The following is a 20,005-nucleotide window of genomic DNA, read 5'->3' as shown; positions in this document are numbered from 1 at the left end:
GCTGTCCTGGATAATATGAGTAGTCCAGAGGCCCTCAGGCACCACAGTGATTTCTAGCTCATTTCAAGGAAATCTGGACAGACACCAATCTTTGCAATTCAGAACTAATCTAAAAGCAACCTTATTTTCTGAATGAAAAAAAAAATACTGCCATTTTCTTATGTCTTATAGACACCCACCATTGAGTGCTATATCACATTATATTTAAATTGATGCTGAATGTTTGTATAAGAGACCTCCAAGAGACAATTACTTAGGTTTTCAAATTTTTTTTGGCTTTTATCTCTGTTATATTTTAATATCCAGAGGAGAAATACGTATTGGTTCTACGTATAATATAAAGACATCCATGTCATGGTAGGCTTTAGTGTCCTCTGGAATGCCCATTCAGTAAATGCAAGTGGTAAGCAGTAATCTCATTTGATCCCTTCAGCCTTATCAGTGATTATTCATATTTAAGGGAAGTAACGTGTAAGGATGGCTTAAGAGTAGGTAGGAAACCAATGACATTTTGGTTACATTTTACAGCGGTTTTGCCTTTTTGTGATTCCTGAAAGTCTTTCAGGGTGACATTGAACTTTGTTCAATTCCTGTCTCTTGATGCATTCAGTTTATCTGACATCCCTAGAACAGGTTAATGAGTGCTTTCTTCTGAATTATTATTTTTTGTTTCTTGATTTATTTATCTTACTTGTGTCTAAATATACTTTTCACTTTATCTAAGAATTTGTCTATTTTGTTCATGATGTGGAGTGTACATACACCAAACCTGCCGTACAACTGCCATACTTATTGAAGTGTACTCTTAACATAATTGTTTTCAAGGAGATGATTCACTGATAGTTTCAAAATTGCTTGTTTGATTTGGTGGGTGGAGCAATGGCCCTGCCAGTCCTTGGGATCAATTACCAAGCATTTCCTCAATCACACTGTCATGCTTGTAGTGGTGTTTTCTTTTCTATACCCAGTCTGCTCTTTGCATTTCATTACAGCTGTAAATACTGATAATCATCTGATTCAAAACCTCATTGTGGTAGAGGCATTCTCACTAGTTCTAATAGAATCAAGATTACTCAGACAAAAAAGAAAGACTTCATATTCTTTTTGTTTCTGTCTTTTCAAGTGAAAAGAGAGATATTTGTATAGTTTGTTTCCATGTTTCTTGTTGGTTTAATCTGGGTCAGATTCCAATGAGTGGTGTCATCAATAAGGTGTAGTTGCTATTGATTATTTCTTTTTAAGTACAGTAATGCTGTTATGTGATGAAATCTTGATTCTGGGCTCATATTACCTCAGTAATGTTTACTAGACACTTTGGGGGTGAGGAGATAAACTGAATTGTGACTATGTGATCTGCAATCGTTAACCTATTTAATGTCAACATGAAAATAGACAATGTTGCCCATGTAACAACAGTAAGATGAGCTGACTTGTTTAGTGAAGCTCTTGCCAAATGCACCCCAACAATCACCCTTACTTCAAAGTCAATGAGACTTTCCCTATTGCAGTTCTATAGGCCATAATTATTGGCAACCTGCCCTGACCAGCATTTTAATGCATGGCCTTAAGCATGCTGGGATGTTATTGGTTTAATTAGCACGTGAGCTTTCAGTTTACTTGGTGTATCTAATTCACCCAGGTGTTTCATTTTTTGTTTCGCTACCTGTACTAAGATTTTATTGATTGATTCAATTGCATCTAAATGACCTGCCTCAAAACAGATGTAAGCTACTGTACAAAGAGGCAACCAATGTGGAAGCCTTTTTTGTCTAGTCTGCATAATGATAGTAGTTTTGTATCATCTGTTGAACAACCTGAAGAGGACATCTTGTTAAATTATTTGTCCACCTCTTTCAGGTGATCGAAGAATTGCAAGGCCTCTTGTAGAGATACAGTTTGTTCTCCAACCTCGTGTTGACTGTGAAAGTGGCCACTAAATTGTCCAGTAATCATGGCAATCTTTCTTATTATACTTGTAACTCCAGAATGGAGTGCACATTTGTATGGCTAGAGTAAGTGTCCCTATAATTGCCTCTCTGCAAGGCTGTTTTGATTTTCTGCCCATGTCTTTTGGAGTGAACTTATCCTGACATTACCCACTATCAGCAGGCAACTGTACAGCACCAAATTCAGACTATGGAGGGATACATCTTAATCCAGGTCCTAGAGAGCTACAGTATATGGTCCTTCTAGTTTTCATTTTCACTTCGATTCTAATGACCTGCAATGAATAATGTATGAAATCACCCATTCTCTAAAATGATTTTAATTGCCACTGTTTCAGATTATTTAGTCATTAAGGATCTTGAGTTCTCTGTAAAACCTGTTTTGAATTTCTAACCCCGGGATAGTGATGAGTGAGGATTAGTTCTATAGATTGAGGATCAAATTGAGCCACTTAGTTTGAAAGCACAAAGTGTTGCTGACACTAAGGAAACATACAGTATAAAATAACAATAACTGTTTACACTTATATAGTGCTTTTCTGGACAAGGGTAAGGGCCAATGGGAAATTTTGCCAGGACGCCGGGGTTACACCCCTACACTTTTTGAGAAACACCCTAGGATTTTTAATGACCACAGAGAGTCAGAACCTTGGTTTTAGGTCTCATCCGAAGGACAGCGCCTGTTTACAGTATAGTGTCCCCGTCACTATACTGGGGCATTAGGACCCACATGGACTGCAGGGTGAGCGCCCCCTGTTGGCCCCACTAACACTTCTTCCAGCAGCAACCTTAGTTTTTCCCAGGAGTCTCCCATCCAGGTACTGACCAGGGTCACACCTGCTGAGCTTCAGTGGGATGCCAGTTGAGAGTGCCATAATAGTGAGACATTTCTTCAGATGCATGGCAAATACAGGTGAAGATCTATTCTAAATGCTAGGGAACCCTTAACAACCCTCACTATCACAAAAAACACCCATATCAGTTTGTAATTATGTATATCATTACAGTATGCAGTTCACTGAAGAACAACATTTGCTAAAGATCTGCCAATGATGCTGCTATTTTCCTCATCTTTTATAAGGATATACTGTACAAAGAGTGAAACAAACGCAATAGTTAAAATGTAACATGTTGCAATAAAGAAGTGAAGAGTGAAGAGGTGAAATGTCAAGCTGTATATAATACCAAAGCTTGTATGCTTATAAACAAGAGGAGGCCATTTTATTGATCTTCCTTTCAATGCTGGTACTGTAGCTATTCTTAATATCCCTTCCAGCTGCTCCTTTAATATTTTTGTGCCTCTTATTTTCAGAGCTATATGCGCCCTTGATAGGCAATTTCTGTGGTCACTCATTTTAAAGTCTTTCAAGATCAGGAAGGTTATTTTTTTGTAATGTGGAAACCAAAGCAATTTTAATATAATTAGCAAAGTGTGTACATTAAGGTTTTATGTGCACCTACCTCTACCTTTCCATGTCCTACTTTTTAAACAGTATGTGAAAGTTTTCTTCATGAACTGAAAGGAAGCTTAATGATTTTTTAAAGCAACAATGTGTTTTGCTGCCTTTTATATGCTACTAGAATTGAAAGTGATGAACTGAAGCTGATGTGTGGCTTCTATGAACTGAATTAACAATCCTTTTTTATTCAAATGGAAAGATGCTGCATCATTAAGCTGGTGCTTGCAGTCTGTCTCTGTAGTTTTAAGGGTCTCATAAGTGGCAAAAATGTAAAACCTTTTTAGGTTTTCTGTTTTAGTTTTTCAAATGAATTGAATGGGGAAATGGATAACTAATAGAGAGCTCTCTTAAGTAAATTTATATTTATAAGACCTTATGGAAGGTCTGCCAATACTGTGGATAATATGGAAAAAACAAGCAAAAAACTTGCTTTCTTCAGTATGTAAAGGCTTTAAGCTATATTTCAAAGGATATTGTGCATATTCAAGCTGAGCATACATTATTTTTCCTGACCATCGTATTCAACTGCTTTCTTCATTAGAGCCATTAGTAAGTAATTTTCATGTAAGTACGATTCAAGATTTAATGTTTGAGAGTGTACCTGCCTGAGCATAGATGTTTGCATTAATAGAGCCATATAATGCTATTATACATATTTTAATTAGTGGCTCATCTCTTTAATTACCGACTGAGGCCAACATGAATTGTAAAAGTGAAAAAGCTACTGAAACAGGTAGATACTGTTGTAAATGGTACCATATATTGTTTGTGTGTGCATTTTCTTTGCTAAACCATTCTATCATGGCTAGTGTTAATGAACATTAGCTTTGTATTACAGAAAGTGTTGCAATGCAGTCACATATACAGTGATTAAAACTATGGAACTACAAAAAGTGTTGGTGTTCACTTGAACAAATTATTAAGCAAGTGACTAGGAAAGTGATTTCCCACAAGTAATATTTTTACAGTAGAAAAAGTTATACTACAGCAGCTGTTTTATTTTATTTTGTGTTTCCTTGTGAGTTTATCATTTAAAAGATGAATTCTTTAGATTAAATAGCTGGATTTAGTATTTCAGTTTCATGCAATGCTGATGGCATGCTGGATGGACTTTAGAAGACTTGTAACACCAAAGAGAATGTGTAGGATGGATGGAATCGTGTTGTTAGGACTTAGCAAGGTCATGTCCAACACAGAGATAGACATTACAGTAAATCAATTTTCTTTTCATGTTGCAAATGTTGAAGAGGATGATAATTTGGGATAGAGAGATGATATAATAAATAATCATGATAATTCTCATTCTTACATAGGAAGTATTTAAAGAGTGGTATATTTTATTATTTAATGATGGGGAAGTTTTCCTTTATATCTGCTTTGAATCTGGGTCTTTAATGCACTGGAGTGAGGCAATTAGAGTCTGTTAATGTCAATTTTACTGTAAGTCGTTACTGATTTTCATGAAGAGTGTGTCAGTTGCAGGATACAGCTGATTGCCCATCTCTAGTTGACAATGGTATGTTGTCATTTTCATCAGACTGTGAAAGAAAGCGTTCTATGCAGACAATCTTTTAGAAGGTGCTTTTGATGGAAGCACTTCATTGTGTTGTTTTATCATTTCAAAGAAAGGAAGCCAAGGACAACTTTGTGAAAGAAAAGCAAACATGAGATGAGCTCAAATAATAGGAAAGCTGGCAACCGAAAGGAGACCTATCTTTTCTTGCTAGTTTAGTAATGAAACTAAAATTTCCAGCCATTTCTTAAAACTGTTTGGAGTTAGCTGCTTAGCCTTCTCACAATTCCTTTTGCAAAATAAATTCTCTTTAAGTTTAGTTTCCCTTTGTGTCCTTGTTTCACTAGTAAGCATGAAATAAATCTCTTCCCCAGAATTAAGTCCCCTGAAGTAACCCTACCTTATACCCAATAGAATCTTCTATACATGAATCAAATCTCCTCTCAATTTTCATTTTTAGACTGAAAAGATTTTTCTCCTTTAAACCATCTGTATCTGGTAATCCACTAAGAACAAGAATCCTTCTTGTGGCTTCCTTTTTGAACTCTTTCTAAGGCTATACTATCCTTTCTGTGGTATTGAGAACAAAACTGGACACATCATGACTTTCCTGGAGTCCACACGACAAAGGAGAGCCATTCTGAGCTGACACGATGAATCATAAACACCCAAATCACTTTCGTGTCATTTCCTGCAGCTCCATGCCATGTCGTCATCCTATAAACAGTGTGGATAACTCAGCACTTATCAATGTTAAATGTCATGTTCCACATGCGTGCCCGAACCATGATTTTGTCTAGATCATTAGTAATTCCTTTGCCACTATTTCTTTCTTTGCTACATACTGTGTTTAACTAGTTTTCTAATGATATTCATTAGATCAATCAATCAATATTAAATTGATATAATGATTATATGAACAACAGGCCTACATGCTGTACAACTACATACATTGGAGGTGATAGCTTTTAAGATGTCTTGCTGTATCCTGTTCTTTATCCATGTGCGTACTGTACTTATTTCAGAATTCTCTGGCTCTCAATTTAAAAATCAGGCTTTTGTAAGGGACTTTATCAGAGGCTGCCTGGAAATCTAAATATGTCATTAGATTTTTTTTTTACCTGCTGTCCTTGTTGCTTGATTGAAGAATTCTAGCAAGTTATACAGGAGATTCCCTTTCTAAATCTATGTTGTTGGATGCTTAAAATGTCACTGATTTAAAAGTATTAATTTAATGTATCTATAATTTCTAGATCTTTACATTACATTAGTAATCATTAGTAATGATTGGTCTATAATGATTGGTCTATAGTTTCCTGGTTCAGTTCTATCTGCAATTCAGTATTTTTTTTCTGTGGCACTAATAGGCTTCAGTAGTCCTGTAGGTCCTTCCTCATTATACATTTTAACTACTAGCTCTGACATGATGGAGCAAAGACAAATATTTACAAGACATTTGTATTTTGTGAGTGACATTTATTAATTTTACATATTTTTTTTTTCATTCTAAACGGTCTGTTTAACACAGATTTGTCTACTTGTCTCCCTTATCAAACACACAAAGCATGGACTGTACTAATTTTTAATAGTACAGTTCTTAATTCATGCTGAGAAGAAAAGAAACACAACATTTCGGGTGTTGACGCCCAAACAAAGCTCCACAGCCAAAATGTTGTGTTTCTTTTTTTCTCTTTTCAGCATGGAATAAACCTAGTGCAGGAAAGCACTAATGGGTTAATTAATGTTAATATTAACAATTTGTCTGATAACCACACACAGCTGTGGTACTTTAAGGATCCACTGTGCCACCTGGCAGTTTTACAGAGTAGTGTAGTCCTGCATCAGATTATTTGAAATGGTAAAAGAAGTGATGAAGCAGTGCACTTGGTGACACCACTTTATACCTAGTGACACCTTACGCATTCACAGCCTTGAGCCCCTGACACTTTATTGGGTTTTAGCCACTATAGCTCCTTTAGAACCTCAGTATCAGTTTACTATAGCAATACCGGTGACAGGTTCTAGATCATAAAACATCTTAATGACATTTTCTGTTGTGAAAATCTGTGTGAAATATTAATTTAACTGGAAACACACAACATAACCTGTAACCATCTGACTAAAAATGGCAAGAATATTAAACTAAGAGTAATTAATCATAATAATTAATTAATCCTGTCCATGCTTTAGCACAATTCTTATTCTAGTGAGGGGTGTGTCAAGCCAGCCTATCCTAGAAGCATAGGGTAAAAGATGGGACATAGATCATGACTGTTCTGAATGAAACACTGAATGAATGCACACATAAATTCACTAAAGTTTCCCATTTCTTTTATGTAATGATTCTCTTGCCCACACAAATGTCTCACTAAATGTCAATATGAGAAATTAAATCATACATTTTTAACAACAGCCAGAAGCTTGACTCTTATTATGTTCAGTTCTTCTGCTCTGATATTGCATAGAATAAAAGCAAAATAGACCCCCATCCTAAGAACAATCCTAATAAAACTTGTTTGCAGTCATATAATCAAAATCATCTATCGTCCTTTCGCAGAAATGCTTTGTAAACTCAGTCTTTCAATAAATAGAGTCCTTGTTACTGCATATCTCGACCGTGCGGAGCGGTGGCTCTGTGGCTAGGGATCTGTGCCTGTGGCTGGAAGGTTGCCTGTTCAAATCCTGTGGCTGGCAGAGCAATTCTACTCCGTTGGGCTCCTGAGCAAGGCCCTTAACCCCAACTGCTCCAGGGGCGCTGTACAATGGCTGACCCTGCGCTCTGACCCCCAGCTTCTCTCTCTCTATCTGTGTGTCTATGTGTCTCATGGAGAGCAAGCTGGTGTATGCAAAGAGACAAATTCCTAATGCAAGACATTGTATAGGGCTAATAAAGTGATCTTATCTGGGGAAAAATCCAGTGCTGCTGAAGCACTTGCTGAACTGGAAGGTCTCTCAAAGATCTACTTCCTAAACTAAAACCTTATGTTGAGTTGAACCATGTGGATGTGAGGTTGGTGATTTCATTGCATATCATATTGGGATTCACTGGAAAGGCCACTTAGGCCTCAAAATCCCATGGTATGACTTTCATTAGTTTCCCTCAGTCAGAATATGTCCAACCCTAAAGTAATCAGTAATGACTGTCCATCTGTCATACTTTCGAGAGCTTGGAAGGGGCCTCTGAAAAAGTCTATGAGCTAAAAAGAGGATATAACCTGAAGATGACATCAGAGGAGTCCTTATTGGAATATCTGATTATATGTGTCAAGCCGGTTTTATGATGATGTAATGAAAGTCACAAATCACCTTTGTGTGGAGAAGCAGAAAAAAAAACTCAAAATTACCAAGTTCTCATCTACGCAAATCAAGTTTTTCTTTGGAATTGTTGGCACATTAGTTTGGTTTGGGCTGCATGTTTTAAAATTTAACACAGGCAGGGTTGGACACAAACAATAATTAAATGAGGCAAAATCATAAAAAACGTGTAGATGGGTTTGAAGGATGCACCAGCTTGTAGATTCTTGTTGCATTATTTCCTCAGGGTTTTATTGTATGCAAATTATAATTATGAATGTTGCTAAATGGTATTTTTCATCCCGAATACAGTATAAAGCAGGGGATCCACTTCATCCAGCAACACCACCTGCGTCACATATAGCAAACATTACGCGTCACCTATCCCACTACACAGCAGATCTGGTGGAAACATGAGAAAGTAGTTCACTAATCAAATTAAGGGGAAATCTGCAGTTAGGCTACTGTGGAAACCCAGAGTGAAGCCAGGACACTGCTCTTCCAATCAGAAGAACAGGATCTGTAATGATAAAGTAGTAGAATATATAGAACCTGTGTCTCATCTGAACAATGGCACATCTCAAAGCACAGTACACCTGGTCAGTCTACTGGTTTGGATATTCAGGTATAGAGAGAAAAGTGCCCCAAATAGAAAGCAATTAAACCTTAAATCTGGGGACATCAAATGTTTTAAATGATTTCATGTAGTAAGTATCTGTTTTATTCTATTACAGGACCTTGCCACCCAAACCCGTGTCACAATGGAGGATTGTGTGAAATAAGCGAGACTTACCGAGGTGACACCTTCATTGGTTATGTCTGCAAATGTCCAGCTGGCTTCAATGGAATCCACTGCCAACACAGTAAGATTTTTTTTTTTTTGGGGGGGGGGGGGGGTTCTTCTTTTTCTTTCATGTTAATATGCAAAAATCCAAACAATATTCTTGGGACAGAAAAACTGTACTTCTTGAAAGTAAACATGCCTGTTTTTGGAGGCAGTATGCCTTTGTCACTAGTGGTGACTTTGGAAAACTCAACCAATTGCAAAATAAAATTAGTAAAATGTAGTCTGAATTATTTTATTTTATACATCTCATATTCTTGCACATAGCTGAAAATTGTGGATATTTGTACATTTCTAAAATATTCAGTGTCTGCTGATTGCATTATTTTGTAGTCTGTGTTCTGTATAATGCATCAGTAATAGGGGGTTGTATAGAATAGGTGGTAAGCCTTTGACATCTGATAGGATGTGGGTTCAAGTCCCCTCTGCAGTCACTGCTGTTGTACTTTCAGTGAGATGCTTCACTCCAGTTGCTCCTGTAAGTATACAAACATTGCTGGGGATAGGTGTCCCATCCAGGAGGACGCCTTGTGCTTTCTAATCTGCTTAATGCTACAGAGCCCAGAATAAGCTCTGGTCCAATGAGCTGGTCTGGTGCGTTTCTGGTATGGACTTAACTTTTTTTTGCAAAAGTGATAAATCAGGCAAAACAAAAATAAAAAAACATCAAAGCATATGGGTGAAGTTATCAAGTTTTCCATTAACAGTATATAACAGTTGTCATTTGGAAACACAATGCAATATTTTGAAACTATTAAACTAAGGAATTAAGGTACTTTCTCCAGATATTCTCTGGGGTTTAACAGCAGCTGTAAATTGTTTGGAATCCAGAACCCCACTGTTTCCTTTTGAATCCTTTTGCTAAGTTGACTACCTTTCCTCCATTTTTATTGATGCAGTTTACACTTTGGCTACAACAGCTACTGTATGTTGGCTGCTATCCCTACTTTCCTGCTGCCAGAGCAATGGAAAAACAGTTCACAGGTCTGCAGGAGCTCCTCAAAATGGTATAGCACCAACACATATTTATAAAGCAAGCTGTGTTTATTTTCATTCGGCAAATGTGTTTAAATAGAAAAACAAGTTGCATTGAAAACAAATGATACCATTCCTAAAGTACAGTTACACCTCTGTATTCTCTGTCCTTTATAATGCTAGCTCTTTATGATAGAGTTAGATGATCAGTCTTTACATCCCGGTGGTTATTAGCAGCTGTAATGAGATAAGACAGAAGAAGCTACAAAAAAATCCTATTATGCACTTACACCAGTTAGAGGGGATCTGTGGATAGACTTTGTGCCTAAAATTAAATCCTCTCCTGTAAAGATCTAAAATGCCAATCAACAACCTACAGGTTCAGGTAACATAAAGCAACAAGAATGATTGTAAGATGGCTATACCATATGTGGTTCAGGTGGTTAGCTGCGCAAGCATGCATAGGCTGCAAAGGAACAATTTATAGGTTTATTCCCTGCTGAAAAGAAAAGAAAAAAAAACACAATGTTTCAGCCATGGAGCCTTCTTCAGGTGTGACCCTTATATTGTGTGAGACCTTTTTCCTTTGTACTTTTCCAATACCGTATGTATATATAAATATATAAAAAATAGTGTTAGTAGAATATTGCTATAAAAGTATAATTAACAGTAAAATATTTAATACTCATTTTACCATTTAAAAGAATGCTGTGGTGTCTCCAAACCAGTGGTGGATTTGATGGTCAAAAGAACTTGTTTGTAGTAAACAATACACTGGGTTTTTGTTCTTCTTTAATTTTCCAGTTTACACCATTTCAATGTTTTCACCTAAAACGAAATCTGAACATTTTACAGATTACAGGGCTCTACTACAGTAGGTATCTTGGTTTTCTGTGATTTTGATTTTGTATTTTTCAGGTAATAAGCCTTACAATTAACATGGCTAATTAGTTAATAAGTATGTGTCTGATTGTACTGTATATTACTATAATTATGAGTGTCATAATTATATTTTATTTCAGCATTTTGTTTCAAAACCTTGTTATGTGCCAGAAACAAAATTAATCTGTCTACTTAGACAGGGTATTGTGCGTCAGAAGTGTATTATTTGGGGGAAACATAGTAAACCAATCAAGTTCATGTCAGCCCTGTAAATTCTGCCTATAGCAAAAACGTAATTGATTGTCTCCACAGAGTAAGAGAGTCACAAAGCTTTTTTTTCACATTAAGTGCAAAAGCATTTCTGAGGTGCATGTCTTGTTGGATCATGCATGAATATAGTAATTGTAGGCAATTTCATCTACTGTAGTTATTTAAAGTAAATAAAAAAGTTATATGTCTTTAGTTATTAGTAAACAGCATTTAGTGAATGTTTAATTTACCAATTAAAAGAGACATGATAGTTGTGTGGAAAATTACTGCTTAACATGCTTTGTGACTGCAAAGACAGACTTTAATTGCTTCTGAGTTTAACGGAAGAGAAAAAAAGTTGAGACTCTTGGATTTTACCAGTTTTTAACAAACTTGAGTACATGTTCTGTTTAAATTTAATCTTTTCTTTATTACAAATTAACAGTGTTTGTAAGTTTACAAAAAGTAATAACATGGGGGAAAAAGTCTGAATATGTTTACAGTATATAACAGGTGGAAGTAGGGATAGACTCATCATAATGTTTTGTCTTATCAATGCCTTTGATTTGTGATGTGTAAAAAGTGTTCCAAATTTTCCTTGCCAAACTGGACCTAAAATAAATGCATTGTTTCCCAAACAGTATTCTAAATATCTTGCTGTCAAACAGATTGAATAACAGCTACTGTACTGTAATCCAGGGGCCGACTAATAATATCTCCTTCCATTTATTTCTTTAGTCAGATGTCCAGGTGAGGTTTTGTCACAGGGATTATCATGCCTTGCCACACTGACAGTCAAACATTTGAGTTCAGACTTGCAAAGCCAAATAAAGCTGTGAGGTATTGGACCATACAGCTAGTCAAGATTTGTTTAATTCCCATATTTTAAGATGCTTTCATAATCTTAAAAAGATAATTACACTATAAAGAAAACAGTTTACATGTATATTATTGTCTGATTAGCACAGATTTGTGGTAGTGAATTTTGTCTAAGTTTTACTGTTTGAGAAAATTAGATAATGGGAATCCCTTATTTTAGAGCTTTTTACATTACAACTGTACTGAAAGTGTTTTTTTTTCCATGGGCTAGAGTTTAACACAGTGTGAATGGTACATTTGTGATCAGATAGATAACAGTAAGCTCTAGTCTTGCAGAAAAAAATATAATAATATTGCAGTCGTCATCTTACAGTTTTTTACAACGCATACTGTAAAAATCACATACTCTATCACAGTAAAAGTAAAAAGTAAGATTACCAGACTAAAAATGAAAACAAAGCAAACTCAACAGATGTTGATATGTATAGAAAAACATGCAATTTTAAACACATTTAATGTTTCTAACATAACATAACATCACTTTATTAGCCCTATACAATTTCTTGCATTAGGAATTTGTCTCTTCGCATACCCCAGCTTGCTCTCCATGAGACACACAGACAGGGAGAGAAGATTGGGGTCAGAGCGCAGGGTCAGCCATTGTACAGCTCCCCTGGAGCAGCTGGGGTGAAGGGCCTTGCTCAGGGGCCCAATGGAGTAGGATTCCTCTGCCGGCTGTGGGATTTGAACGGGTAGCCTTCCAGCCACATTATGTTAGGATTTGCAAATATGCAGTTTGATTGAGTTACTTTTTTTTTCTTTTGGATTTGTATTCCAGTTCTGTGCGATATACTGCAACAATGAAAGGCCCTGTCACTCTTAGAGTGGAGACGAACAGATAATGAACCAGAACCAGTTGAGAGTTTGTTTTGTGGAGCCATGCAATGCCATGCACGGCCTTGAACATAAACAGGACTAAAATAAATTAAAAAAACAGGACAAAAAGCATTCATTTAAAAAATGGACATAAAATGAAACAGGAAGGTATTGTGAGGTTTCAAAAGCATGAGGGATGTGGTACTTGTGTGTGCCTTAGCCAAGATTTTAGCTGTTGAGTTCTGAACAGACTAAATTGTGAAGTAGGGCATTACAACAATTAATTAAAAATCAATACATCAAGATCAAGAAATCTCCACCAACGCTTTGGAGTGAACTTAAAGCAAAATATAATCATATGACAAAGTTACAGCATTGGTTTTACATTACTGATGGGAGGAACTCAATAATAGAATTTAGATGCAAAATATTGTAATCCAAGTTTTCATATCAGAATTTGAGTGTACTGAAAAGGTGTGATATAGATTTAAGAAACATTTGCATATAAAGGGTAATTCATTACCATGTCATTATAGCATTTGACCCTGTGGAACACCACATGTAATCAACTCAATCTCAGGCCTAAAACAGCAAACATAATTAAACTATTGATCCTCAATAAGGTAAGATACATTATAAGCTTTTATGGGCAGTGCCAGAGATGTTAAACAAATACATTAACCAAGCTAACCAAAGATCAAATTTCTTAGTTTCATATGCTACAACGAGATAACAGACAATGCATACAAATCATTAAATAGGTCTGCTATCTAAAGCATTTTAGTTCAAGTGCAACCATTTGTACCCTAAACAGGTAAGAATGCTATCCCAGGCAATACCTATTATAGCTTAAAAAATCTCAAAAGCTATTACTTGTAATGTAACATGGCTGTTAGGCTTTTCCAACTGATTAATGGTGGAAAACCAGTATATATGATTTTTTATTGTCCTCGATAATATGGGAAAATAACTGGATCTAAAAAGTTGTCATACTGTAGCATCTGTATTAGACCAAGTACTGCTTCCATGTCTAAAGATACACTCTCTATGCTCCAGTTTATTGTTGAAACTGTTGCTGAGTGCAGCTGGCTGTAAACAGTGTACTAAGGTACAGTATCTAATGTATGTATTACGGAAATGTTGATCAGGTCCATGTTATCTTTCAAAAAAAGAAAGTGAAGAAAGAGCAAAATTAGAAAATCTAATATAAACAAAAGCCATAGGATCAGAAGTACACAAATAATGATTAGTCAGAAGAAAAAAAAATGTATTATGACAAAGGCGAGTCATGAGTTTGTTGATTAATTATTAAAGTTACCGTAGATAATAAAGTACAGTACATATATGACTGTTTTTGCCATAGACAGCCAAACTGATTATTGTATTAAAGCTGACTTCCGTAATAGAGTTGACATTAATCTGTAACCTGTAGTGCAAGTTACAGTAGGTTAATAAAGAGTTTACCACACATTATTTCACATGTTATGCCATACAGTTTAAATAGCATGGCTGAACAGCTTGTTCCAGCTTGTCTTACAGCTCTGTGTAAGAGAACAATTTGAAACTAGCACACTAGAAGATAATTAAAATGAGTCCTTAACAATTCATTTAGTATACTTATTCGAAGATTCGGCTGGTGATTTTATCCAAAGCAACTGATAGGGACTATTTATTAAGACTGGACATGTTGATACCCATTTACAGAGCTGGGTATTTTAGAGCCCTGAGCAGAAACCACACTTCTACAGAGTATGAAAATAATGGTAAACAGAGTCAATGCCAAATTCCAGTCTGGCGCTATTGGGCACACAGTCATCGCCAATGCCTGCTCTCCATCCCTACAGTAAATGCAAAGCATTTGGGATGAAAGAGATACTGCAGAGTAAACTGTAATGTCAGTGTTTGAGATTTTTTTTTATTTGCTGCTATTTATAGCAGTATCCTCTTGGCTTCAGCAAGACGTCTATAGGGATTATCATCCGTCCGTGTGGGAGTTTGTGGGATCCAGTGTTCCATTTAAAAGCTGTTTAGTAGACTTTAATAATACAACTCATTAAGTCTACCTAAGCCCTTTACCGTCTGGCACACACAGAGAAGAAAAAAAAATCCTGGATCTGACTAATGGGTATTTATAAATCTGCTGCCTCCAAATACAGAACACCATGGGTGCTTTTTCCAGGTCTAGATGCACACAATGGCATAACAATATAGGCTGCAAAGGAAACTCTTCTCAACCAGAAACAAAAGTTGTGGTATACTAGTTTACATAGTCCCGTGAATATTACATGCAGCTTAATTGTGTTTAATTTGATCCTAAGGGACTATTAATACAATTTTTTTGGAATACAATTAGGAAAGTATCAGATGTTACTGTGAACCTATAGGTTGAACTGAGGTTATGTTTGTTTGGTAATTGTAAAAGCATTTAGCAACAATTTTAAAGATAGTTTTTTAATGGTCTCAAGTGGCTTTAGAATACACTCAGAGGTTCACTAGGTTAAGTATGAGAGCATCAACACTACTGTTTCTGTACTGTAACCAGATACATAATTCTAGAATGTGTGTTTTTTCATAGATTACACATAGGTACAGTAAATACTGTATGTGCGAATCAGGTTGTCTGCTTAGACCCTTGTACCTGCTTTTCAGAATCCCGTTGTTCCTCTTGATTAATGACTTTGCAGATGTCGTACTGTAAGTGTGCTAAGCTGCTTTCTCAGGTTTTGCCAGATTTAAATGTGTACAGTATCTCTTGTACCAAGGGGTTTAAATCCGACAATTAAAAGCACTGAAATACATTGCAGAAAGATATACAGTATAATACACAATACGTTAGATGTCAGGCAGACAGCTGACACTAAAATTAGAAAAAAACCCTAAAGCTGTATTTTAAATAAACAACTTCCTTGAAATATTGTTCCTTTGGGCATTCTTAAAACATATGGCATTTTTTTAAAAGATCAAATCAGCAGATTAATAAAAAAATGAGAAAATTAAGACATGATAATTAACAACAAATGGAGTTATTTTTACTCCTAAGTTATCAATCATCAATTAGATCAATGTTGCTTAAACATATGCTCTAGAGCTGAACTGACTCCTCTTCTGTACAGTCTTTCTCATGTTCTAATTATGAAATACTGTAGTACCATACATTAAGAATTTATTGTCGTGTGAAGAATGCATTAAAAATGCAACAAATGAGTAATGGAACCAATAACATTTGTAACATTTTAATTGCTTCTCAGTATATAGAGTGTAGAGAAAGTCTGCTAATTCTTCATCAGTTAAATTAATTCTAAATGAAGAATAATTTAATTAGAAGAATTTTGCATTCGTTTACATAGATAAATACACTTTTTATGTTAAAATCTTTCCCATGTCCATGGCTCTGTTATATGTGGTTGTGAAAAAAGACCTCTGTGGTGGTATTGTCATTTTAAATTCACGCCTATATCTCAACAGGACAAATAGGCAGATTGGCACAGTACTGGATATGAACATAGCCAATTATTATAATGAAGTGTCAAGCCAGTGATGTGAGTGATTGCCTCATGGGCATGTATCTCCAAAGATTGTAAGTACTATCTCTTATAGAAATTAGGAACTCAATTTAAACTCTAATGGCATGCATTTATGTAAAAAAAAACAGTAGATTTTTTAATTCTTTCAATTAAAACTTTGAAAGACTTCACTTTATGGAGGGCAGACAAAGCCTCAAATGCTGTAAGGGACTGACATGGTAGGAGTAGATAAGATGGTAATGGCTCAATGGAGGTCATATTTTTTCTTAGATAAGTGTGTTGTCTAATAAAATGATGTTTCCCTCTGAAATGGGCAAGTAAAAAAAAGCCTACATTTAAATTCCACATTCATTTGTCTCTGCATTTTCACTTTAAATGTGAAAATTACAGGGACTGTCTGTGAGTAAAATCAAGTCAGCCATGTACACTTTAGTACACACATTGTGCATGTTAACATGGTTTAGGTGTTTTAAGATCATCTTTATATGCAGCTCAGCCATGAGAGTTTTCTTTTCTTGATTCTGTTTCCTTATCTGCAATCTAAGGCAAATAGTGTGAGATTTCTTTCATCTTAATTAGCTGTGATGGCCATGAGATGATTAAGACACGGAGATTACACTGCATCTGCTGTACAAATTCTCATAAAGCAGAGTGATCTGGATGCATAGTGACCTAATTAAAAATACATATTTCTGTTCTTTGATTTCCCCCACCAATAACCTTTTGCTTACCCTACTGAATGTGACTTTCACATCTGCATAGATCTCAAAAAGTTTTAATGTCAGCATTTTAAAACAATCATCATTTTTTACTTCTAGGATGACAATTTGAAGGGTATGTGGAAAGTCACATTTATAACTGCTTTATAACTCGATACCTAAAATATTTAAGGTAATTTATGCTGCTCTATCTGTGGTGTAAGAATGAAATACTTAGAATAAGAACTGCACTATAAAAACACATTTTCACATTTTGAGTCTGAATTGATATTTACCAGTTTATCAAATTCTGAATCAAAACTAAAACTTGTCACAATAGTGGCAGTAGCAGCAGCATGTATAATCTCCATTTTCTTGTTAAAAATTTAAATCTCTTGCAAATAAAGAGACGATTGCCGCTGTTCTCTGCTGTGCACTGTGTGCTGTGTGGTAATTTTCACAGCACAGAAAAGTAATTTTATATATATATTCGTATAGCTGGAAGATTTCTATAAACAGCACAAAAAAAGCCCTCGACTCAAATCCAAGGTTATGCCTTTTCTGTTAAAATTGCATTTAATTTAATTTAACAACATGTTTGTTCACTGCAGATTTGACCGTTTTTCTCTGTCAGGAAACCTTTTATTTGCTCAGCACAGCAGCGGCACTTCACTGTGCACTCCAGGTGACAAGGCCAGACAGGCTTCTGAAGGTGTCAAATCTAAAGTAAAATATGTCTCATCAGAAATTCATGTATCAGCAACGTTTTAAGCATGAAACACCAAAATAATTGAACACTAAATATTGATGTAGACCTTTATGTTTTTATTTATTATTGCTAGCTCCAAATGTTTTGCAGTCTACATTGCTGTGACTTTTTGAGTCTTGAGCATAATTAATCAACAATTATTCTTTACTTCTTTCTCTGAAAGATGATGTGCGTTGACCTCTGAAAACAGCTGCATCCAATACAATGACACTTTGAAGTTTTACAGTTTCACAATAGCTGACAATGAAAAAGGCGCTGGGTGAGAAACACTGTTTAGATAGGCAGAAAACTTAGGCTTAATAATTGTGCTACTTTAGAGCACAATGGGCTGTGACTAATTTTCTGGTTTTGCTGATGCAATGCTTCATTGCAATGTGAAATCCAGCATATGCAAATGTCATTTAAGTATGTATAGCCAATTGCTGGGTTAGAATGTACATTAAGCAATCCTACAAAGTGATTGCAGGTGAAATCTTTATGCTGACTAATCAAGCCTATACTGTAGGTATAGAATGGACTGCATGTCTAGCATTTGAACAGTCTGTGAAAGAAATATGATGCTCTGTATTTCTCTCATTGTGTTCCATTAGACTGCTCAGTCACCACACATACTTCATACCGTCCTCTTTAGACAAACAGATGTTGAGTTTAAAATTTCTTTTGGACAATCTCATGAATTGGATAGAAGTATTTTTCCATTTGGTTATCTCTCCTTGACAGAGTCATCTCCATACCTCCATTCCGGTGTTGGAATATGATATAACCACTCTCTGAACAAATAACATGCAGATTTGTGAAAGGGATATTTTGCTTTTTATTTGGATGGCTAATTCTAATTAAGTTCTTTATTTCTCTGAGACTGACTATAAAAGACACTTTTAATAAAAGCAACAAAAAATGATTGAGAGACAAAAGATTTAGCCAAAGTATTTATTGGAAAACTATATTGTTCAAATTTCAGTTTAGCTCTGTCCTTGACAATTCCTCTCTGTTCTCCACACTGAAATTCATTGCAGCTTCCTTCTTGGCCCAAATCACTGAATCAATTCTGTTTTATTTGAATTGCATTAATTACATGAATTACATCAGGCCCATAGATGCTGTTATGTTTGCAGAGACATTTCTTCAGTTTTGCTAAAAAAAACTCAACATAAAGCTGGCAAAGACATGACACCAGTAGAACACATACTATACACAACACAGCATGCAGAGATTTATGTGCATTTTATATAGCACAGGATGAAAATAGGAAATTACACTGCATAGTCATATTTAATTTTGAAACATTTGCTCTACTTTGAGACTACAAATTTCCTGCATTGTGCCTCTTGGGATGTGCATATCATTATGCCTTACAAACCTTTCTATATTTATTTGTTTGCATGTTGATACTTTTTTGAGGGGGAGCTGGAGTCAAAAGGTATATATAGTGTATACTGTACATAAGCTGGCCATGAACTGCAGCATGAGCAGTATGACCTTTAAGACCCATCATTGTTGGTTCCAGTTCAAAAGTTCTCTCATTGCTGTAAGAAGACAACAAGCAAAATAAAAAAAAAACATTATTCCTTTTCAAACGAAATACCTGTGACACAAACAAATGTAATGCTGTTTAATCGGAAAAAAAAACATACTCACATACTCTCTTTAAATTTATGATTAGTGATGTTCTATGCATGTACAGTTGTCTATTGATCTGTTCCTTTCTTGAACTGTATGTTCTGAAAGCTAAAAAATCAGATCTGTTTCCTTCAAAGTTTATAACAAAGGAGGAAAAAGCCAAAGTTATGTAAAAATGAAAATTATTCATAAAGCAAAGGAAATGCTTTTATACTGTACATATCACAGATTTGTGTTTATTATTCTCTCATTAAAAAACACCCTTTGGGAGTATAGTGTTTTGCATCTTATAATGAGGTGTGTCCTTTAATCAAGGGACTTTTAATTGGATTTAATGTTGCTTGGAGCCAAAGTGTAGTCCATTTACAATGAGTAGTCTAGTATTCAACTTCTCTGCTTACAGTATGTCTATTACTTATTCATTGTTACTTAAAAAGAAATGGATCAACAACAAAACAAGTAGATTCAGGTGCCTTTTGTGAGATTTGTAACAGTGTTTGTAGAATATCCTGTCTCCAAAGGTTACATATGAAAAG

The 20,005-nt window shown here is 35.4% G+C and overlaps 1 protein-coding gene across 2 annotated transcripts in view; it reads left to right on the top strand.

The window, feature by feature from the left end:
* Positions 1–20,005, top strand: part of edil3b (EGF like and discoidin domains 3b) — a 267,283-nt gene that overhangs the window by 87,202 nt on the left and 160,076 nt on the right. For both annotated transcript variants that reach the window (XM_088630643.1, XM_088630642.1), the window contains exon 4: positions 8,948–9,076. In XM_088630643.1, the coding sequence (XP_088486769.1) occupies positions 8,948–9,076 (129 nt within the window). The remainder of the gene's footprint in view (positions 1–8,947; positions 9,077–20,005) is intronic.

This window comes from Lepisosteus platostomus, chromosome 4 (genome assembly GCF_059453375.1).
Source record: "Lepisosteus platostomus isolate fLepPlt1 chromosome 4, fLepPlt1.hap1, whole genome shotgun sequence".
Classification (NCBI taxonomy): Eukaryota; Metazoa; Chordata; class Actinopteri; order Semionotiformes; family Lepisosteidae; genus Lepisosteus; species Lepisosteus platostomus.
Note: the sequence above shows the minus strand (reverse complement) of the source record. Positions and strands in the feature narration are given on the sequence as shown.